We start from the raw sequence: 24,453 nt of genomic DNA, 5'->3' as shown, positions 1-24,453 counted from the left end.
CACTGCTCCTGTTAGAAGACACCAACTGTCTCAGTATAAATTCCCTACAGTTTCAAGCACTATAAATTACGTTTTGCCTTTAGCATGAGAAACTTGAAATTCTTTTTTTTTTTTTTCAGATGCTAAGGGTCCTAATTATGTGTGTGCACAAGAAGTGAATCTGCAAAATGACAAATTTGGAAACTGTCACGGGCGCTGTACTTATAGGTACACACTCATCAAGTTGTCCATTTGCCATGTGTGTTGTATGTAGTGCAAAGAGTTACACCTATGTTTACCCACAGATCAGGTGTTGCGTATTGGAATAGGTGTATGTTCTCTACAGCTCACTCCATTGCATTTGCCTTGATGCTCTAAATTATCAGTTTAGTTGTAAACATATATACTGAGCTATCTATTGAGTTATAACTGAACTAATGGGTAAGACAGCTAAGTGACAATATATAACTTTTCTGCCTCCTATGTCCAGTGCTGTATTTTGTGGAAAAGCAGTTTGCTACTGGAACTTTGCAGAAGTCATACAAACAGAGAAATATGATGTTCAGTATACTTACTTGGGAGGCCAGGTGTGTGTGTCCGCTCATTTAAGAGTGCAGAGTGGGGCTAAAGATGACACATATGTCCATGATGGCACTGTTTGTGGTAGTGGCCAGGTAAGCATATCTTTACTTGATGTTTATGTACTGTGCTTATAATGGATTTATGAATGCCTATGAGTATGAACATACATAAGTATGAGAGCATCCGCAATTTATCTTGCCACATCACAATAACAAAGTACAATAGTGAATAACTATAAAAATATCATAATAATACCCATTTGCTTATGTGCTAACCAGAGTTGCCATTGGTTAAAGAAACTTTAATTTTTGTGAATATTTTCCTTAGGAATTTGGTTATTGATATTGAAACTTGTTTCTCACACTCCAGAATCTAACTTTCCTTCTTAGGCTAAGCCCTAGTCTGCAATAACTTATATGCATTACAAACAAAAAGTGTCAAAACCCATACTAAAAAATAAATCACAACAAAATGTCACCAAAATGTAAGATTGTCAGAATAATGTGAAGAATATTAAAGAGAAATTAAAGAGCCAATTGTTTAGTCTTGCACTAATTAACAAAGATAATTTATGATTTTTATTGATAAAATCATTTTTAAATTTTCATAATCCCCTAGTACTTCAAAACACAATATTGCTATAAAGATAATTTCTCTTCTATAAGATACAATAATAAGACATAAGGTTTAAGTTTTATTTTTTTTCTTTTTAATGAAAATTTCCAACAGTCTAATAAAAGATTCAGATAGGTAATTGTAATGCCTTAAAGCAAGAGTATAGCCAATTCGGCTGAGGCTACTTTAAAAAAAACTGATAAGTAACCTAAATATTCACATAAAAAGTCATCAAGAAGTCTGCACTACACACACACATACACACACACACACACACACACACACGTGCACACACATGCATGCACGCACACACACATGCATGCACACACACACGCATGCACACACACACATGCACACACATACACACACGCAAGCACGCACATACACGCACACACGCAAGCAACACACACACACACATACACACACACACACACACACACACACACACACACACACGTCATCCCTCTGGGACTTGCCATTTACACCTACTGCTGTAACATATTTCCACAAGGCCTCTTTCTCAGTCTGCTCTCTTCCCTGATAAATCATCTACTAGATGTATCTAGTAGATACATCTGGACATTTCAGTGAAGTTAAAAATGAGTTATACAATGNTGGAAATCTACCCAGCACATGCGCAGCTGCCTTGTTTGTTTGTTAGAGCACAGGACATCAGCGCTATCTTGTAATGGCGAATGTGAGGGCGGCTTCCCACACTTTCTCCTTATGTTGTGGCAAAACTCCGGAATGGTGGGGGTTTCTTTTGTGGTTTATATTTAATACCTTCAGTCATCCCTGAGTATTTCAGTTATTTCCATCTTAGAGTAGAGTGACTGAGCAGCAGGACCCTGCCTGGCTCAGGATGGAGGAATTTGGAACAACTCTGACTAAGTGAGCCATTGTTAATCAAGGGATAGATTCTCTTGCTGGCTTTCTGGAAGGAGAGATAGCTGGAGAATGCTCTTGGACAAAGACGGTTACATCTAACTGTGTGCAAACACGAACCTTTACTTGGGAGATTCTAAACTCCCCAGGCAGAGTAGGAACTTTCTTACCTTTCTTCAAATTCTTCACCCTGCAAAGCCCCTATATTGGTTTGTGCCCGAACCGTGTACTTTCCTTGACAATAAACTGTCAAATACAAACAAATGGATTGTCCCGAGGTCTTTGAGCCACCCATGCTGGCCCTCAGGAGGGATCTGCAGGAACTCCCCTCTTAAGGCAGTTGGCTGGAAGCACACTGTTACCTGGGACTTGTGATTGGCATCTGCAAGTAGGTATTGTAAGAACAAGATGGTTAGGATCCAGCCTCTGCCCCAGGCTTCTGCTCTCTCTGACGAGCACCCTCTTGGGACACTGAGTTTCCAGGCTGAAGGGTTTTCCAGCGTTGCATGTACCCAAGCAGTGACTCTGCATCAGAAGTGGGGGGGGGGCTTGTTCTCCACCACTCCCTCTGCCTGAGAATCAGAGATCCTGGCCCCAGGACTTTGCTGTGAACCTCTGCCCACCCTCAAAGGCTGTAGGAAGAGTCTCCTTTGTCACACAGGCCCATGACTGTCTTCAGAGCCTCCCATGTTGTCTGCCTCTGGAGTCAAGGCATGAACCTTCCTCAGAGTCCCACCATACTGATGTTGTTCTGCCTACCTGTCCACGGTGGGAGTACTAACAACTCTTCCTATAATATCCTCACCCTCCTCTTTGTCGAGTTGCACCACTTGCCCAATCCAAAACCTAATAGATGCATACACAGGTACACACACCCACACACCCACACACATACACCCCCCACACACATACACACACCCCCACCCCCACACACATACACACACCCATACACATATACACATACACACACCCACACACATATGCACATACTCACATATATACATATACTCTCTCTTATACACACATCACACACACACACACACACACGCACACACACACAAGTTTTCACCTCAGAGGAAGTAAGAAATAGTTTATTTATAGTTACTTTGAGTGACTGTGGCCCCAGGAAACCCAGAGTTACCTCAGGTTCTACAATATTCCCATGCAGAAGCAGTTCCATACAGTTTCAGAGCAACAGAACAAAGAAAGTCATTAAGGGAACTTTAAAAAATACATTGGTGAGTAATCAGAGAGATTCGTAGCTATGAGGGGAAGCTGGCGGTCCACTAAGTTAACGTTTATTTCCAAGGGGCTTTATCTATTCATCACAGGACGTTGGTTCCAACAGAGGGATAGACAAGGGAAAGCTAGCTCAAGATAGTTCATTAGGACCTAGGACTGTAACATCCCAGTGTTTCTACATGACTGCACCTCCAGTCAGCCAACCAGCCTCTGCAGACACAGCTTCTCTCCAAGAGTTCTCCACAGAGGTCATGTCAGAATTTAACGGCTTTGTGGGACATCTACATGGCATCAGAGGATTTGAGGATACCAGGGAGACTAGAACTTATGCCTCCGTGTACATGGAATACCAAACAGAGTCTGATGAAACAAAGCAGACACCCACAGCCAAACCCTAGGCAGAGCTCCAGAAATCCTGCAGTAGAGGACAAAGAATTGTAGGAGGCAGGGGATAAGGATACTACAAACAAGAACAAGAACAAGAACAACAACAACAACAACAAAATACAGAATCAACTAACCTCTGTGGGCCCATAGAAGCTCACAGAGACTGAATTGCCAACCATGGAACCTACATGGGACTGACGTAGGCCATGTGCACATATGTTACAGTTGTGTAGCTTGGTCTTCATGGGTGATTCCTGACAGTGGGAGCAGGGGCTGTCTTGGACTCTGTTGCCTGCCTTTGGGACCCCTTCCTCCTGGGCTGCCTTGTCCATCCTCAACAGGAGAGAGGGTGCTCCTGTTCTTCCTGTGACTGAAATGCCAGGGCTGCTGGCTTTCCACTGGAGGCCTCCCCTTGTCTGAAGAGAGACAGAGGAGGAGTCCACAGGAGGGAGATGGGGGGCAGGGAAGGAGAGGCTCGAGGGGAGCCACACTTAAGATTTAAAATCACTCACTAACTAAATTTTTAAAAATTAAAAAATAAAAGAGTCCCCCAAAATACAAAGTCAGTTGAGGCTTCCAAGTGACATTCTAAGTGCAAAAACAAACAAGATATACCTTTGAGGTTTGTTTTTGTTTTTGTTTTTGTTTTTGGGTTTTTTGTTTTGTTTTGTTTTAATGAATGCATGTGATAGAAATTTGTAAAGCAAGCAGAAGCAGTGAACTAGCTTGCCTAACATCCCAAAGCATAAAACAAATACAGGCAATCGAGACCTTCAGCCTCTGGAACCCAGCACTTCTTCCTTCCGAGTCCACCTATTGAACCTCTCCGGTGCCGCCTCTGAATCGACTCTGCTCTGGAGTTGCCTGGCTCAGGCTTTACCTTTTACTTACATCAAACTTTTCACTTAATCATGCCTCAGTTTACCTTACCAGTAAAGACCACTGATCCCTTGCAAAATACCCCTTCAGACTAGCTGAGCAAAGTGACCGACTCGTCTTAGAGAATGGCTCGAAAGGCATTCAAATGGTTTGACTCTGGATAGAGGCGTATGAACAGAGCTCACACAGCCACTGGGTCCTCACCCGCATGGCGGCAAATGTTAATCATTGTTCATTTGTGTCACGAGAAGTAATTGAGTCCTCCTAGCCTATTAGGTAAGTTTATACAAGCCCTGAGTTCAGGGATGATGGAAACTGATCCCTCCAGGCCACACAGCTAGATGGAGAGATGTGAGACATAGTGTCTTCACTGGCCGTTGGAAGGTGTTCAGAGAGCTTTGGTGTTAGCTGAGCTTGTACCCACATCGGCTCATTATTGTGAGTGTGGATAGCACAGGGTTGCTTCCAGAAAATCAAACAAAACAAACAAGAGCAACAACAACAACAAAACCAACTGTACCTCATCTTCATAATGGAAACCCTATGAAGAAGGCAGATACACCCTTCTTTCCTTAGAACATCTATATGGTTTGGAATGTCAGTCTACCCATTCGACATATGCTGTCCCTGTACATTCTTTTTGTAGCAAATAGAACTCTTCAGCTAGATCTTGTATTGTATTTAAAGTTTCCGTGGTTGCTCGCATTAGCATTTTCAGCTTCAAATATGCCTTTTCAGGTTTGCATCAAAGGGGAATGCTTACGTGTGCATGCCCTAAGGGGAACCAGGGAGTGTGAGGCCGAAGACAAATGCCAAGGACACGGGGTAGGTAGCCATTTTAGTTTTCATTTAATAGGATCATTTCAATTCACATCAATAAACATTCTCCAGAATAGCTAGGTTCAGAATTATTTGGTGTGGAAATTCCCTTCAGAAAATTTCAGTTAAATAAGAAACATAGACTCTGCTACTTATACCAATGTGCATGATTTGTGGGCACTGTCAGACTGATAACAGGCCAGCTGAGCAAATGACCCTTAGCCTTGAAAGATACACCAAAGAGGTGAGTGAGCAAGGGAGCGAGGGAGCCAGGAAGATGGTATCACAATGTCTGACCAATACAGTGTAACCGAGCATTATCATACAGAAGTGGTGGCTCCATGCACTTCTGGGAGTGAAGGTATACATCTGACGTTTAAGAAACCTGAGTTCCAATGTACTCAGATGAGGTTTGTCTTCTGACAGCCTCGGTTCATTTCCTCTAGTGTGTGGTGGATGCTATTCTTGTAGATTTACACACTGATGGCCTTTTGAATAGCATTTAATGGTTAGGAGCTCTGAAAAAAAAAAACCAAATTACTCTATTTTCCCACAATTTAAGCAAGGACATCTAACGAATAAAACATAGGTTCTGAGAAGTTTTGTACCCACACAGCATGCCTGAGAGCTTGCATTTCCTCATATTCTGGGGAGGTTTTTTAAATCTCTTCCAACATACTGAATCCGTTGTTAATGGCCATCATCTAGCCATTATTGTTTCTGTTCTTGTCTCTACCTGTCCTACTTGCCTTCCCTGGTATTTTGACACCCCAGCCCGCCCAGCTGTTCTGAAGTTGTATGCTGAGTTGCAGAAGTTTGGAAAATTTCCCAGCATGCATTTGATTAAAATGTGTCTCCTGCATCTTTGTTGTAGCCTGGGCTTTTTATAGCAACTGAGTCAGAATTCACCCAGTTTAACCCATTTACCTTTCTGTGGGGCTGACTCTTGAGTCCCCCCATTGGTCATGACTCTCTTATTTTTGCAAGCATCTTTCTAGCCTTTTGTATGAGTGTTACTGTTTTTCTCTCCCCCGCCCTCTCCTCCCAGATTTTTAGATGTATTTGTTTGCATCTTCCATAGAAATTTTCTCCCATCACAGCGGTTTCTTTTGTTAGTATAAATTAATAATAAATTGTAATCACTATTTTATAGTCTCTAACTTCATAGTTGCTATACCTTTCTAGCAAATCATTTCAATTATATCAAGAATGTTATTACATCTGTTTAGAAATATGACTGGCAGAAAGACGGGCAAGCATATTAATTGCACAAGTATCCTTTTTACCTTCACATTAAAACTGCTTAAACTGAATTTGAATAATTTACAGATCCTAACTGTGAGTAATGAACAGAATATACATATATATATATATATATATATATATATATATATATATATATATATATATATATATATATTGTGTGTGTGTGTATTTCAGTTTTCATTTGGATTTGGTTTTAGATTTGCAACAATCTAAACAACTGTCAGTGTGAATCTGGTTTTGCTCCTCCAGAGTGTGACATGACACCTTCATCTCCAGGAGGAAGCATGGATGACGGATTTTGGCTGCCCTTCGGTTAGTATCCAGAGCACAGTCTGTATGTGGAGTCATGTATACAATCTCCACTGGTCACTGTGGCCATCTAAGACTTGACATTTAAGAAGTACAACTGAAGGGTTAAATATTTCTATTTTGCTTGACTCTATTTAAATGTCCAGAACCATGTGTAGACAAGTGAGGCCTTAGCAAACCTCGCTTCTCTAATTTTATCACGGCCTTCAGAGCATTTCTATACCCACAGCATAGTTTTCTATGTAGACACAAGTTTCAGAAAAGAGGATAAGCTGCTGTATTCTGTGTTTCCCAGGGGAGTTAGGCATATATGAGAACGCGCTGGTTTGCAACTGAGTTGAATGTTTAAAAACGGTGTGTGTGTGTGTGTGTGTGTGTGTGTGTGTGTGTGTGTGTGTGTGTAGGGAGATATGTTTGAGGATGCTTGAGATAGCCAGAAGAAGAATTTGGATTCCCTGGGGCTGGAGTTGGAGACCTAATTTGAGTGGCTCAGTGTTGGTGTTAAGGAGCAAATTCAGGCCCTAGAGAGCAGCAAATGCATTAACCACTGAGCCATCTCTTCAGCTCTGCCATGTTTAAAATTAATTGTTCTATTTAATGTAGAAAGCACCCAAAGCTCATAAGTGTCGTATGCCACTTAAACATTTTTAAATACATTTGGTAGAAAGTCCTGAACAACCACTGCCCATTTGATTCTGTCAGTTCCATTTTGCTACAGTAACACATCTGTGACAGCACTGAGAGCTGCCCATGGAGTCGAGTGTGTCAATGTATCAAGCTTATTAATTACTATATGTGTAAATAACAAGCTAGGAGCTAGAGCAAAAGGAACCACAGACTGGAAGGTTAAAGTAAGAAAATTTTTGCAAGAAAGCTGTTTAAATGTGTTCCCTTAACCCTATTGAATAGAATTTTGGGTATTTTCTTAGCAGATGATACTAGAGAAAGATTTATTTTCTTAATTTAAGGTAATATTTCATTGAAATAATTATATTAATGGAATTTATATATGTTGCTAATATTCTGTATTATAGTGTTAATATTCTAATCTATTAATAGTTATCTTAATCTGTGTGATCTTCATTTAATATATACCAGTTTCATTTCTAGATTTGGCAGCACTTACTCGCCCTGATTTTATTTTTCTTCAATTCTTAACTACTTAAGGCTATATAGATGTCCAGATAAAAATTTCTTAGCGAGGTTAAGACTTTAAGTACCAAAGTACATAGGATTTTTGATATATCCCATTTTTAAAAAATTGTATGTAATGTCTTTGTGTTTTTGTGTGTGTGTGTGTGTTTGTGTTTGCATGTGTGTGTGCACATGTCTGTGAACATGCATTTAAAGACAGGACCTTGGGTGCCATCCTTTGCTGGTCTCCACCTTAGTTTTTGAGATGGGGACAGTCACTGAACCTGGAGCTCTCTGTTTTGGCGAGGCTGGCTGGCTGGGATATATCTACCTATCTTTATGTGCCAATGCTGGGTTTTGGTTGTTTTCCCTAAATGAGATTTTTCTCTTCCTTTTAGATGCATTTTATTTATTCTTTGATAGTTTCATACAAGTCTGCAAGGTTTTTGCTCACGTTCACCTACAGTTTCCACCTTCTGCTCTTTCTGGACATAGTTCAGCAGCAAATCCTTCTCCAACTTAAATTATGCCCCTTTCCTCTCCCTTCCTCCCTCCCTCTCCGCCCCCTCTCTTTCTCTTATAAACAAACAAATACAGGTAGCACTGACTACTGGAATATTGACTGATCTCATACAGGTGTAGCTCTGGTAACCATGGTTACAGTGCATGTGTGAGCATCACCCTCATGCCATGCCCAGGAGACAGAATTTCACAGCACCCCTCCACATCCTCTGGCTCTTACCTTCTTTCTGTCCTGTTTTCTCTGGGGTTTGGGGGTAGGAGCTTGCTATAAATCTCCAGTTTAAGGCTGGGAGCCCCTCAGCTCCTTGGCCCCAACCCTTTGATTTCACTGGGCATCCTTGTGTTTTCAGTTTTCTTCTATTGAACTGCTTCCCTGGGAGTTTGTCTAAAGCTCTCTCATCAGAATCCATCACTGTGGAGTGAGTAATATGTTTTGTTGTTGTTGTTTGTTTGTTTGTTGTTTTGTTTTGTTCTGTTTTTACACCTAGATTTTTCATGTTCCCTTCTGAGCCTGTGTGGAGACTTAGGCCTCTGGATTTAGGCCACTGATTGGAATTTTTAAAATTACCCATATTCTTTGAGTTGTAATTTCTGCAGTGTTCGTGTGTGGCTAGGTTTTCATAAGGGTGAACCATTATTCCTTTCTCTGGACTTGAGCTCTATCACCAAGCCTCCAGGGTTACAGGCGAGACTTCTAATACAAGTCAGAATAGACTACTAAGTACTGACGTAACCACAGTTGATAGAGATGCCCACTAACAAGGAGACAGGAAAAGTCAGTTCATTGTAAACAATCTTCTATCCATCTCCACTAACTTTGGGTGAATAAAGGTACGAAGCTAGTGTGGTACAACCTACAGTTTGAGTTACTAAGTATAGACTATCGAAGAAATGAGCTAAGACTTATTTACTATTATTATTATTATTATTATTATTATTATTATTATTAAGGCAAAGAAAAAAGTAGAGGAAGGAAATTGAATATGGAGGAGTGAGTTACTACTAGAGTAAATGGAGTTTTAGAATTTTAAAGCTACATAAAAATATGATTAAGAGGTAAATAGAAGAGGATTGTGAGTTATGAAAAAGAGAGCGGGTCTGGGTTGTAGGTAAGTGACATAGTTGGATGTTGTTGAATGCCCAGAACCAGAGCAATTGTAAAACATCAGAATCATTTTAAAACTAGCAACAGTTCAATGCAAGGGTGAAGATGTTTAAAACAACAAGATGTAATGAAAGCAACATTAGGCAACATCCTTTTCTTGCTAAGAGATGTGATTTTACCTCTCTGGCTTAAGAGACCAAATAGTTCCATGCAAAAGCATGGTTGAATTCGTATACTGTACATAGAAGATAATTCAAAATTAAGTAACTGTATATAAAAGCTGAAACCTAGACGTCGTAGTGGGCAAAACAAAATAACTAGACGTCGTAGTGGGCAAAACAAAATAACTCAAATCCCTGCTCTGCGTCAGTCATGGAGTTTGAGAAGCTGATTGGTCCTTTCACATTTTCAGATAAAAGCGCACCTCTGATTGTCAAGCGACATGGCCTTCAGTACAAAAAAGTGCTTTTGATCAGTTTGTATGTCTTCCTGCCTTTCCTCATTGGTTTAGCCTTCCTGGCTGTCAAGTGGATGATTGGTAAGCGGATGGTTAAGCAGAATATCTCAAAGGCATTGGAGCACAGAGAGGAAGCGGTCAGCAGAGGGTAAGTAATGCATTAATATTAAAAATGTACCTCAGGAAGTATTTGAACATGGTAAGTAATATAAATATGGCTTTGGGGAGGGATGGTAGCTTGGACAAATGCTAGAGCTACTGGGTGGAAGGTTTTCAGGACATACCAAAAAAAAGAAGAGAGAGAGAGAGAGAGAGAGAGAGAGAGAGAGAGAGAGAGAGAGGAGAGAACCCACAAAGTAGCAAAGACCAGCTACAGCACCCTTCACGTCCTAGTGTGCCAAGGACAATTGGAGCACCTTAGTGAACCCTCAGGACCTTTCCAGTGATACTCCTACGTGAGATGTAACTCACTTAGAACATATTGCTGATATCCCAAGCAGCCTGAGCGTCCTCACGTTGCCAGTCATTTTTATTCCTGGGGTGGGGGGTTGGGGGGTTCAACAGAGACAAGTTTGGGAGCAGATTTGTGAATAGAATCTGTAGACGGCAAGAAAATGAAAAATCCAGAACAAGGCTGGGAGCACTTTCTATAATGCGCATATATTAATATCACTTGAGTCTCCCCCCTCCCACTGCAATTAAGGTGTTGAGCAGTTTTTGTTTCAGCCACAGCCTCTGGTGCAAGCCATGCTTTATGGGGACTCAGGGAAAGTTGAGTTCTGAAGCAAGGGCAGACAGGGAGTCTGTGGTCCCATCCTGTAAGAACACAATGATGCCGAATTTCCAGTGCCATCTCTAGTTCTCAGAAGAGGCAACAGTTATCAAGGGGGTAGCAGCAGCTAGTTAAATTCGGGGAGATGCTCCTAATGATTTGTGTAGACATCTATAAAATAATGAGAGCGTTTTAGGGTCATTAGATTAAACGACAACTGGCATAATGACAACTGTGCTGTTTGAACATTTGGGGAAAGGCTGGATAGTTAACAGAAATTTAAACTTTTGGGAGAATTGTCACACTAAGGAATCATGATTTTTAAAAATCATGGCTGGCCTCTCTCTTCCTACCTTCTCTCTTTCTCTCTACCTTTCTAAAATAAAGCTTTAAAACCATGAAAAAAAATTACAAAACCATGTCAACTCAGCAAGAAGAAGTGGTTTCAGGCCAGCGAGGGGACAAGTGTGGCCCTCAACACTCCACAAACGGCAATTGCTGTGAACTCCCTTGACCAGCATATTGGCCAATCTTTCCTTCTGTTTTCAAATTTGAACAGGTCACCAAGTGCTAGGTCAAATTCTCTGGGGGGGGGGGGGGTGTGGCCGGGAGGAGCAGCAAATAAATATGTAAAAATCACTTAAAAGTTTCCTGCCCTCTACTTAGATTAATGATGCCGAGTTAGATGTTCAAACCAGAAGCTGCCGTGTGTCCCAGGAGGACCTTGTATACCATAATAGCATGCTTAGTGTGTTACCCCAGTGTGTTATAAGTAACCAAGAGATTCTGTTGTCCCACTAATGTTGTAAGTGTAGTTGAAGGATCTTATTAGAAGCATCATTAATGAAGGTAATATAAATACTTATTTATACTTACTTGATGGAAACAAAACTGGGGAGGGTTAAGAACTTGAAGGTGAATATATAAATGTGTATAAATACTAACAATGTCACTTTGATAGACATCTTAATATCTCACCTTAATTACCGTGTAGACAAGATAGAGGAGAAAAATGGCTGGACTGTTAGTTTTGAAATCCAAACACATAAATGAATAAAACTCAAAAAGGCACTGTCTGTCCTTGAAAGTCAGATAGGATTTGGAAAGGCCAAACACTGGAATGCTTGACCATTGACTGTTATTGCAAAGAGGGTATTAATACAAAACAATTGATCATTTAGCAAATGACCTTTGACATTTTTTTGTGATTTTTCTTTTCTTTTTTCTTTCAATTTTTTATTGGTTCTTTGTGAATTTCCCATCATGCACCCCGATTCCACTCATCTCCTCCTCTCGAACCTGGCCTCCACCCTTGCAACCTGGTCTCCAACAGAAAACAAAACAAAACAAACAAACAAACAAACAAAAAACAAAACTCATTGTGGAAGCCGTAGTGTGTGACAGTTTGTCCATCAGTCTCCCCTTTCCCCCACACACTTCTTTGCTTACAGACGTTGACTGCAATGACACTGTGGTCTGGTACAAGGCCTCTGGCTTCTGCTATACTATCAGTTCTGGAACCTCCCTTGGACTCCTCTCAGATATCCTGTTGCCCTGTGTCATGGAGATCCTGTAGTTTGGGATCTGTAGGACCAGTCCCTTCAGACACTCCAGCAGTTCATTGATGGGGAAGATGTTGGGGTGTGCCAATTCAAAACCTTGGATCTGGGCCTGAGAGATATCTGAGCTGGACAGCTCAGCTGACAATTCTCCTGTGCACACACCACCAAGCTCCTGCTTGCTCACTCACACCTATGCCCTCAGGGCCACCTCTACTGTGCTGCCCAGGTGAGGTACAGGGCCCACTCTGTCAAGTGTTGCAGCCAGTGAGAGGCTGTGCCAGCTCTCCCACCTGCCTTAGATGGCAAGGGAGGAGGGCATCTCTCCCTAGTCCATGCCATCATACAGAAGGTGAGTGGCAGGGCCAGCTCTGCTGTATTCATAGCCTTGGTGCCAACTCACCTTCAATTCCCACAGTGTGCTGGGGGTGGGGGTGGGGCACTCTCTCCTGACTACTGTGTCTGGCTAGGGGCAGGGGCAGTTCTCCTGCTGTCACATCCCCAGGGCCAGCTCTCCCATAATACCCAGGCAAGGGGTGGGGCTAGTTCTGCTCAGCCCTCAGACTTCAACATGTCCCTGGGCAGCAGTCCAGACCAGGGACATCTGCCTGGCCTTTGGTGGTAACAGATTCCTGCTGCTGCAGGTCCATGAATCCAGACATGGTCTCCAGTGGCAGCACAGACCAGAACCTCACGACGGTCCCAGGTAGCTTCACCAGATACTCATATCAGGATGCTCCTCACTACCGGTGAGTCTCTAGTTCTGCCTCTCTTCATTGTGCTCACATCCTTCTGCTTCTCTTTTCCATTTCTCTACCACTTTTTTTGCTCCTCTTAGTGGCTCCTGGGGGGTGGTCTCTGAGTGTCTGGGGTCATCTCAGGAGTGCTATGTCTCGCTTGTGCATTATGGTACCACTCAGAGGTCACCTTGGGGAAGTTCTGACCCCATGCCCCTAGGCCTACACACTACCAGACTGGTGGCCACCTCAGGCTCACAACTGCCTGCAAGACCTCATGTGAGGGTCGTCTGTCTAGAGCTCACTCCCCACCCAGGGCCCACAGTGGCCTCAGGTGGGGCTCTTCTAGTCTCTGGCTCATTTCCCACCCTGGGCGTTTGAGAGGCACTGGACTGGTGGTTTACAGGGCTCAGTTTTGTTTGTTTCTTTTTTCAGGGAATGTCAGGGAATCATTTGGATGTTCACAGGCTACACTGAGCAGACATAGCCCCCTCTTCTCTCTGCCACCTACTGACACACATGTGACAGAGCAGACACCCTTGCAATGCCTTTAGGGGCCTGGTGATTTTTCTTCATGACAAATTAATCCTGAAAAGAATACTCTCTCTTTCATACAGATAAATACCAGAAGACAGTAAGGACAGCATGCAGTCATAGAGTCAAAGGTGACTGAAAACATCCAATTGCTCATAAAATGTCGTGACTGTACTCTATGAATGAGTCCATAGTTGCTTTTGCATTTCCTCATGCAAAGTCCTAATTGTTGGTTTCACAAGCTGCAGCGCAGTCAGCAGAAAGTACTTGCTATGGATTTTGTTTTGCATTAGTTTGGAAATCCTAATGTAAACTGCTGGTAATCAGACTCTTATAAGAAACCTCTTGAAAGGGATTTTCGATATTTTCTTAAGGCATTTACAAACGAGCACACCTCTCCATTTAAGGATCCAGTCTGTAAGTGTACGGGAGGTTGTCCCATACACTCTTCTTTTTTACTGAGACTCTAAGCAAATTAGTCACCTTGCCTCTGGATGGAAGGAGTGGATGCAGGAAGTTGTAACAATGCCTTGTGCTTACAGGGTGTCAGTAAATTGTGTAGTTTTATTTAAGGCCTTAAGGCATGCCTTTCATGTCCAAGTTGTCAGAACCAACTTGTCACATATGCCTCACAACGTACCTGAAAATGGAGGGTGGAATTTATGGTGATGGAGGGCCAGGAAAGATGGTAAGGATACAACTTATTTCAAAACAGAAAGATAATTCTCTATCACAAGACAAGATAAAAAGAGGTATCCGTATAGTGTATGCAAAATTTTTCCTCAGCTGCGTAAAATTAAAGGTATTTTATACGTTATACCTGGACACGTGGAGAAATTGAAAAGGTCAACAAAGAGTTACCTCAGACATCCATTCAATTAAGTCTGACATGCATCTCACTGGGCTCGCTGAGCCAGCAGACAGATGAGACCAGAAGGGGTGAAGGGTTCTTATTTAAAAGTGTGACTATCTCAGCAGCACCCCATCCCCCTTGCCTTGCCAGTGTGTTTACCCCAGATTCTCCAGACTGCGTGAGAGGTACTGATAGAATGATGACTGCCTATTCTCTGTGTGGGTTCCCTGGGCATCCAGCCGCCAGAATTATCTGTGTGCACATTTTAAGTGTGTGTGTGTGGGGGGGGGGTAGCTTTCCAACACACGGATACCCTAGATGACAAAGTAAGTCAGATTGCTTGATTACTGGAAGGTTAGCTGAGAGAACTGGAAAACAGAGTGCAGGAAGGACTGCTAAGACCAGAGAAGAAACTCTCAGTAGCTCCTCAGAGGCCATTTTTCTCTCTCTCATGCTGAATAAAAGACAAGACTATCTTAGAATCCAAACTTCTGCTTTAAATGCCCAAAGCTGGTTCTCTTGTTTGATTTCAGCATGGGAATACAGTGCAGAAGTGTAGGCACTGCCTTACCGTTCCAGAACAGCAGTGGTTAAGAATAGCTCCTAGACTCTGCATTTTGATTGGTTGTGACTTTCTATAATGTCTTCATCTGTCATAAGGAGACAGTTCCTTGATGAGGGGTGAGAACTACACTGATCTGGCATGACAAATGTTTAGAGTGCAGCTAGGGATGATGCTGGTTTAGAAAAATGTTTGGCTTTAGGTTCTTCTTTTCGACACCTATGACTTCACCCATCCTGGGCAGTTGGCTTGGTTTCCAGTATTAGGCACAGCTTCCCTCTGGTTGAGCAGGTCTTAAGTCCAATTAGAGAGCCGTTGGTTGCCACCACAGTGTGTGTGCCGCTACTGCACCCTGATGGTGGTGGTTGTGATCCATGGGTATCAAAGCTGTCGAGGGGTATTGATCATTTCCCTCTTTTGAAAGTTTGCATGGTGTGTCTTTTTGACTGTGTGAAAGCTAGTCCTCAGAAAGGGGGCATTCAGATCTGTCACAGCTCAGGGGCCTCTGGATCCTGTGTACCGTGTTTTTCAACAATTGAGATTTACCTTCTGGGTGGTTTCCTTTCACCCATGCAAAGTGTATAAAATACAAGGGAGACAGATAAAGCTCATTTGACAGCACACCCTCTCCCTGCATCCATTGCAAAATAGTCACAAACAAAACCAAGACAAGCTGAAAACAACAGCAGCAGCAACAACAACACAACACAAAACAAACACTCAGTTTTACAAATCATAGGCACAGAAGGCCAGAGCCAGTCATGGACTTGACGTTAGGTCTTAGTTAATTAAGCTTCTATTGTATAGCTTTTTAATAATGTTGAGAATGTAGCCTTTCTACTTCTTGTGTCTATTTTTTTTTTTTTTTATGTCAGCAGTTACACAACAACAGAAGACCGCTACCAAGAAGCTCACTGTTCTGTGGTCTGATCCAAGAGCAAGAACTAGCCCATCTCTTTCTCTGTGGCTTACTGGTTTTGGTTATACATGCCTCCAAATAAAGTCTATGGCTGACAGTATACAGACACGTATTTGCTGCTGCTTTCCTCCGAGCCAGGGAGATCAGCATTCTAAGCTGAGAATCGTCCACTACCTACGTCTATGCCTTCCCAAGTGCCCAAAGCCAAGGGCAAGACCTATAACCCACTCCTCTCCAATCACATCCCAGCTCTGTCATTTCCCATTTCAGGATGCCCAGAGGGAGATCTGATAGATGGGGACACTTCCTGTAGATCCCAAATAGTCACAGGCATCCTTTCTGTCTTGAAGGAATTTCCCAGACTGAGGTCCTGATCAGAGGTATAGAAGAAGACCCGATGGTTCCCTGAAAAACTGAGATTCAGTATGTTTCTTGATATTTGGTGTTGTATGGCTATCTCTGAAGTGAAACATTCCTCCTGGTGGAAGGAGCTGGGGTCCAACTTCAAGAGAAGCCTGTGAGGCAGGAAGCTCACTTCCGGAAGTTGTATGACTCAGAGGCCCCTCCCTAGGTTTATGAAGCAGTGATTGCCAGGACAGAGGAGGGGTCTCTTCAGCTGCCTGTAAGTGAGACAAGGAATTCTAGGGATATAGCTCTCATGAGCTGTGACCCACGCTCACTCCAGTGGGCCTTCTGGCTGAGGCATCTGCCTTTGTCATACAAGTAACTCCAATAAAAGAGCTGGTTCACAGCCTCATCTTGGGAGGAATTATGTCTGTCGTCTGAGTTGAACTTTTGTTCCTAGTGTTTGGTAAGCCTGAAACCTGCTGGGTACTTGCTGAAGGTGAGCTTTCTGTGGGTGATTTTCTTGTTGCCACCTTCAAAGTCCTAATCTTCTCTTGGCTGAGTCCAAGGGTGCATCCCCATGGACCTTGAACATGATGCTTGGGTTAAGTGTTCTGCTGGTCAACCTCAAGTTTGGTCATGTCCCCAGGGCCTTCACGCAAAGTAAAAAAAACAAAAAACAAAAAACAAACAAACAAACAAAAAACAAAACAAAACAAAACAAAAACCCCAAGGTCCATCTTACAGACCCAAATGGTTTTCCAAACATCGTTAACTGATGATAGATATGGGTAGAGCACCCACCCAGCACAGCACAGATCTGCCTGTTAAAGAACAGACCACAAATATCACTATAAACTGGGTGAACTCTAAAGTCATCATGCTAAAAATGCCAATCAGAACGACTACATGTCACATATTTGTTTTTTTGTTTTTTTTCCTGTATCAGTTTTATTTAAAACACAAATAAGTACTTCTCTTTCATTAATGACAAATGGTTCAAATAATGTTGAACACAAATCACTGACTAATACAGGGTATTAAATATGAACAGACCTTTTTTTTTTAAAAAAAGCAAAATAATAGAGGTTATATACAAAAGAGACCTACAATCTATAGGACAATTCAAAAAAGGAAATGTGTTTATAAAATGTGTGGTGAAACCAGAACCTTCCACCTCTGCTTTGGAGAAGGGCTATCATACAACATTCAGTCAGCTGAAGATGGATTGGTCCAAGTGTCATACAGAAACTTCAAGTCATTTTTGCATGTGCAGAATCATCCAGATCTTCCCAGACTGAACTGGCAGTCCTGTGACTTTCTTCCTTTTCCATATTCCCAACAAGGCTACACGAACTTCAACTCTTGATGAGCCGCTTACAACAGCAGTTCCTTAGGAGCCAACATGACAGGTGGTCCAGGATTTCCCTNTGAGAANCAAACTGGCCACCTACAGAAAGTATCACAGTGAANAAGCCTTCCCTCTCCTTCNNCCAGTTCTGTACAGTGTCTCCTTTCAAGACTNTTATCCTCACCAGACTTGTTCCTTCACAAGTCTGAACCTTGAGGTGATGTGAAGAAGACCAACATTAAGAAACGAAAACTCAATCCAGAAATGAAGAAACTGGAGGTATCCAGTACACCCCCGAGCATCTTGCCATCCCTGACAGTACACCCAGTGTACGGCTACAGTCTGTAGATCAATACTGGCAGCTTGAGGTCTACCCACCCCCACCCCCATGGTTAAAGCATATCAAATAAATACTAGGCAAGGAGTTTCCTGGGAGAGTTAGAAATTAAAAAAATTTACCAATTTTCTGTCTCTGGGATAATTCAATGCCAGTAAGAGAAAGATATTGAAGGGACAATTTTCATATTATAAAAAGAATTTCCCTAGTCATGTCACCATCTCTTATAAAGAATCCAGGGAATCCCAGAAATAGAAAATTAGTTTCAGGGGACCCCTGAGGCACTTTAAGGCCTTTAAAAAATTACAGTAATAATAAATTAGCTATTGGTCTTCAGAGGCTCACAGAGAAGCTAACACAACAGGACCAGGTCCAGAGTTAGGTCCATATCTTAGGTTCTCAAGCTGCCCTCTCCTCTTTAAAGCTTAGATGAATCTCCAAATACAAGACATCATGTCACACATTTGTAAAGGCAAGAATTAGTTTAACAGCTAGCAAACTAGGACTCTGGTGTCTGAAAACAAACAAAAAATGGCAGGGTCAAGTCTGTAAGACATAGTGTTTCTCTGGGGGTAATGAGCTCTCAAATCCACTGTCAATGATTGGACATATTCACGAATATGTTGCTACCACCCACTTCTACACCTCAAATGAATCCTGTGAATTCTGACAAAACATGGATGCTTAGAAAACAGAGTTTTACAATTCTATATTCCCCCTTTTCTCCCTGACACTAATACTGGACCACGTTAACTATGACTCTGCCTTATATTAGTCATAACCCTAGTTATTACTAGCTAGGCAGAGCAAGATCTAGCTGACTCAGTTTTCATGGTGACCTACGCTTACTACTTTTGTGGCCCTTGTCATTGTCACTCCATACAGGAGGGTGCACTGTGGTGGGAGAGTTGAGAGTCAGAGACGCAGGAGAGATGGGCTTTGCCTGATATGGGCTTGGACATTCTTGGGAAAGCAGATGGAGGTGGGATGTCCTCCGTCTCTATAGGCAGGTGGCTTCCCTGACTCACTTTACTTGGCTGCCCTTCTTTCCAAGCGTACAGTGGCACCATGCTGGTTAGTTTTATGCCAGTAAGACTCAAGCTATAGTCATATGGAATGAGGGCCTCCCAATGGAGAAAATTCCCCCATCAGATTGGGCTGTGGGCAAGTCTATGTATGGAACATCTTGATTGATGATTGGTGGGAGGGCCTGGCCCACTGTGAGCATTGCCTCTCCTGGGCAAGGAGTTCTGAACGCTATAAAACAAGCTGAGCAACTGATGGAAAGCAAGCCAGTGAACAACACTCCTTTATGGTTCCTGCATCAACTCAGGTCTCTAGGTTCCTCCCCCGACTTTCCTGAAGGATGGACTCTAAGCTACAAGATGAGACAAACCCTCTCTTCCTCCTGTTGCTTTTGGTCATGCTGCTATAGTGCTAGATACCCTACGATAGTCACCATTAACAAAACACACTGTGTTGTAAGATATCCTTCCCATTTATAAGCCACTACAGCAAGAAAACAAGACAAAAGAGCAGCGCTTTATGCTTTGCGATTAGATCAAGCTCTGTCTACTTGGTCATGCTGGTAAACAATAGGCGGCATTTCTAGTTTCCTTTTCATCTTCTACCACAATAAAAAGACAATAAACCGCAAAATTAAAAGAACAAAAATCACCAAGCAATGCCTGCTGCGAGGGCCTGCGCCAGAAGCTGGTGTTGGTTCTGGGCCAGGTGGAGCCCCTGAGCCTCTGGGGAGCTCCTGGTGGCCGCTCTCCCACGCTGCCCACGTGCCGCACGGCTGCCAACGGTCTTGAGCTCAGCTGAGCTTCCTGCACTTGGACCCAACCATGCCTTTGCTCTTCATACTCGCGGAGCTGGCCATGCTGGTAGCCCGCCTCGGTAAGCCCCTGCGAGCCCTTTTGCGTTCCCATAGTTGAGAAAGGATAGCACAGGGTTCCTGGATTCCCGCTGGCTCATGACAGTGTCCATCTTGCCTCACTCTAAGTCCCAACCTTAGCTGAACACAGGATAATCAAGGTGGCAACTGCTCTGTTTTCATGCCTGCACCAGCAGCAGGAAAAAAAGAGGAGTCATCTGAGATCAGGCATCCAGGGAAGCGAGATGCAAATGCCTGTTACCAGTGCCCTCTGCTTGCTCCCCAAAGCCCCAAGAGACACCAGCCTCAGCCTCCTTCTGAGGTAGAACAGGGCTGCCAGGTTAAACAACAGCCATAAATTTTGTCCTTAAATTTTTATCGAAAGTCCTGTATAGAAATGGAGTGGGTTTATTACAAGTAAGTTTGCCAACCACATCAGCCCTCACCCCCATCCCGGTGAACTCAGGAACGTGGCTTGGAATGGGACTACCATGGATTCAGAAAATTAAACTTGACCACAAAATATGCGTTCTTGCTGCAGATTCGGAAGGAATATGCCTACATATCACAGTGCCGCAGAAGATAGAGGCACGCAAGGGCGGAGATGCAGAAGGGAAGGTTAGTCTTCAGGGTGTTTTCTGAACCCTAGTCACAGCTGAGGGCCACCTTCTGCCAGCCTCCAAAGCACCCTAGGCTGTGGTCACTTCAAAGAACAGCCTTCGAGTTCTTTCTTTGAAGCTGCCACCCCACCCTTGTCTCGCGTGCCAGATCCCTTTTCCCATTAAAAGTCTTTTTTGTTCTTAAATTTAAAGAAATAGTGAACATTTCTCAGTAATCATTTCAGTAGGGAAAAAAAAATCAATATTAAAAAGAGTAACATAAAACCTACATGACAAGGATCCGACGTGCAAAAGGCTTTGTTAGTACAGAAATTGGTTTGCAGTAAAATTTAGAACATGTGAAATTAGACAAATGTCAGCATACGCTAAATTAAATTAGAGAAAGGAATATATATATGTATATATATATACATATACAAATATATTTTAAAGCTATATAACTATACACACATTTAACTACAAATTTGGCATTTTTCTTAAGTTTGGAATTATGTATTCCTTTGTTTTGATTTTTTAAAAAATATAATCACTGGGGCTGAAAATATTGTTCAGTGGTTAAGAGTACTGACTAATCTTCCAGATACCTGGTTCAGTTCCCAGCACCCTTGTGGCAGTTTACAACTGTCTGTAGCTCCAGTTCCAGGGTGTCTGATACCTGCCCAGGCACTGATGATGTGTCTTGCACAGACATTACATGTAGGCAAAACTCCCCTACACGTAAAATAAAAAACTAACATAATTCAAAATTTAGTTAGCATGCCCCCCCCACGTGTGTGTGAGTGTGTGTGTGTGTGTGTGTGTGTGTGTGTGTGTGTGTGTTTGTACGCATGCATGTCCAGGTCCATGTGTGAAGGTCAGACAACAATCTGGGGGTAATGGGTTCTCTTCTCTTTCCGTGCCAGTCCTAAAGACAGAGAGCTTAAACTGCTTGGAGGTAGGCACCTTTACCCACTAAGTTATCTCATGATAGAGTCTACATTTGAAAATGACTTTTAAAACTCTATTGAGGTATTCTTTTTTTTTTTTTTTTTTTTTTTTTTTTTTTTCGAGACAGGGTTTCTCTGTATAGCCCTGGCTGTCCTGGAACTCACTCTGTAGATCAGGCTGGCCTTGAACTCAGAAATCCGCCTGCCTCAGCCTCCCAAGTGCTGGGATTAAAGGTGCACGCCACCACGCCCGGCTCCTATTGAGGTATTCTTGATGGTTAAAGTGCACACATTGAACATGTGCACACATCCAATGTACGTTTTAATGAGCTTTGGCACACGTACACATCTGTAATATCATTTAGACAATGGACACACTAAAGAGACTTAATATTTTCTCAGCGTTCTTTATGTGCTTTGGTGCTTTTATTTTTGGCAAGACTGTGAACAAAAGCTCTTTCTGCTCTAACAAATATTCAAATGCTATATGTGCAGCAATTCTCTAGAGCTGCTTCATGTTGCATAATTTCAACTTTGTACCCCCAAACCCACAGCTCTCCATCGTTCCCCTTTCTCTGAACCCTGACAACCAATATTCTATTCTTATCTATTCTACTGACTTTTGTAGACACATCATGTAAGTATAACCTTGTACTGATCATTCAGTAGCTGATGTATTTTACTTAGCATTGCAATTTCTGGATTCATCCAAGTAAATATGTTATGATTGCCTGCTGTGAAGACTGACCAGTAGGCCATTGTGTGTGTGTACATTGTTAGAAGATTGTGTGAAATGACAATCAAAAACCTCAGTCCTATTTACAATGTACACACACATACACACACACTAACATACACACACACAAACATACCCCCCCACACACAGACACACACACACACCACATTTTTTTTTTTTTACCCACATAACCATCAGTACATGTTATAGTCTTCACATCTTGGCAGTGGTGAATCATTGGTAATGGATACTGAGCAGTAGATAAGCTTGCATAGACCTGATTTCCCTTCTAGATATATAGTAATATGTGGAACTGAGAGATATGTGATAATTCTGTTTGAATCCTTTTGAGGAATCTCTACACTGTTTTCCACGGAGGCTGCACCATTTTCCTTCTGGCCCCTAGTGAGTGAAGTCTGGTTTTGTTACATAATCACCAACACTCATCATCTGTGGTCTTTTGGGTAACAGTAGCTATTTCAAGAGGTAAACATAATGAGTATGTGGTTTTGGTCTTTCACCATGAACAGTGATGCCTTAGCATATATTCATTTATCTTGGGCCCATTTTCATTATTCATGTGTATATACAATTTCCCAGTGCTATTCATTGAAAAATTTGTTCCTTTATAATGAGTTTTCTTAGCACTTTTGTTAAAAAAAAACAAAAAAACAGGTGACTGCAAACATGAGTTTATATCTACATTTTCTATGTTGCTAAGTTGGCTTACATGTCTTTTTTTCAATGCCATGCTGTTTTGATTATTAAGGTTTTGTTGCATATTTCAAAGTCAGTCATGATGCTTTCTTTGTTCTTTTTTTTTTTCCAGGTTGTTTTGACTATTCAAATTTGTATTCAGGTTACATGCTCATTTTAGAGTTTTTTTTCCCAAAATTTGTGAGAAATATCATTAACATTTCAAAAGGACTTGCAGGTAGTCTGAAGATCATTTTTGCCAGTCTAAGTCTTTGTACACAAAGTTTTATATGTCAAAATTAAATTTGTTACCAATTTTAATGTTTAAAGTTGAAAAATGTAGAGTTTTTCTCAAAAAGTAAAGATATTATCAAATAATGATGATAATGACTTTAGAAGCTTTAAGAATCATCAAAGCAAAATAATGTTTCGTACAGTTATCACTCAACACTCTTAAGCATCTAAAAGCTTATCTTCACTCTTTTAAAATCATGTGTTCAATTACCTTATTATAAGGATTATAAGACAGTCCCAAAAGTTGGTCATCAATATCTCTTTCTGTTTCTTACAATTTTTAACTAGTTTTATTTTATGTGCATTGGGGCTTTGCCTGCATGCATGTCTGTGTGAGGGCAGCAGATCACATGAAGTCAGAGTTACAGTTATGAACTACCATGTGGGTGCTGGGAATTGAACCCAGGTCCTCTGGAAGAGGAGTCAGTGTTCTTAACCACTGGGTTATCTTTCCAGCCCAAGGCTACTTTCTATACCCAGCCCTGGAGGTTCATATTTTAAATTTTAAATTTAAGCTCAGATTCTCCTTGAACATCAGAGTTATCTTAGTCTATCCAGAGAGTTAATATTTCCACTGTTACACACCTTCCACTTTTTTTCTTTTTTAAACAACATTTTTATGAATTCCTTGAGAATATCTTACATACCCCATCCACTCACCCACCCACCCAATTCTCCCTTAACTATCCTCTCTACTCTCCAACCTGCTCTCACTTGATTTGTAGGTATCTTCTTTAATTTTTCTCTCTATTAAATCCAGTTTGCGTTGCCCTTGGGGGTTGTCTTGGGAGCTGACTCTTCCTCTTCTAGCAGCTACCAAATGTCAAGTGTTGGCTAGTGGTAAGAGTTCATGGCCAGCTTCCTTGATATGGTGGGATCTATCTATCTATCATCTATCTATCGTCTATCTGTATATGTATTATCTATCTGTCATCTATCATCTATCTATCAATCATTTATCATCTATCTATATATGTATTATGTATCTATCATCTATCTGTATATGCATTATGTATCCATCATTTATCTATCATCTATTTGTATATCTATCATTCTCTCTTCCTTTTTTCCTTTCCTTTTTCCTTTCCTTTTTCCTTTCCTTTTTCCTTTCCTTTTTCCTTCCCTTTCCTTCCCTTTCCTTCCCTTTCCTTT

The 24,453-nt window shown here is 41.9% G+C and overlaps 2 protein-coding genes and 1 pseudogene across 3 annotated transcripts in view; 2 read left to right on the top strand and 1 right to left on the bottom strand.

Moving 5' to 3' along the window:
- The window catches only part of LOC110336230 (A disintegrin and metallopeptidase domain 3), a 53,536-nt gene extending 33,559 nt beyond the window's left edge, over window positions 1-19,977 (top strand). The window contains exons 15-21 of the mRNA XM_021218688.1: window positions 120-207; window positions 470-653; window positions 5,308-5,394; window positions 6,852-6,966; window positions 10,137-10,329; window positions 13,157-13,261; window positions 19,833-19,977. Of these exons, the coding sequence (XP_021074347.1) occupies window positions 120-207; window positions 470-653; window positions 5,308-5,394; window positions 6,852-6,966; window positions 10,137-10,329; window positions 13,157-13,261; window positions 19,833-19,977 (917 nt within the window). The remainder of the gene's footprint in view (window positions 1-119; window positions 208-469; window positions 654-5,307; window positions 5,395-6,851; window positions 6,967-10,136; window positions 10,330-13,156; window positions 13,262-19,832) is intronic.
- Window positions 13,687-13,810, bottom strand: LOC115062632 (annotated as a pseudogene).
- Adam18 (ADAM metallopeptidase domain 18) overlaps window positions 19,943-24,453 on the top strand; it is a 58,847-nt gene continuing 54,336 nt past the window's right edge. For both annotated transcript variants that reach the window (XR_002381228.1, XM_021219390.1), the window contains exons 1-2: window positions 19,943-20,052; window positions 20,571-20,647. Coding sequence is in view for 1 of the 2 variants with exons in the window: in XM_021219390.1 (XP_021075049.1) it covers window positions 20,001-20,052; window positions 20,571-20,647 (129 nt within the window). In the remaining variant the exon portion in view is untranslated. The remainder of the gene's footprint in view (window positions 20,053-20,570; window positions 20,648-24,453) is intronic.

Source organism: Mus pahari, chromosome 19 (assembly GCF_900095145.1).
Source record: "Mus pahari chromosome 19, PAHARI_EIJ_v1.1, whole genome shotgun sequence".
NCBI classification, from domain to species: Eukaryota; Metazoa; Chordata; class Mammalia; order Rodentia; family Muridae; genus Mus; species Mus pahari.
This window is presented reverse-complemented; position numbering and strand designations above follow the sequence as displayed.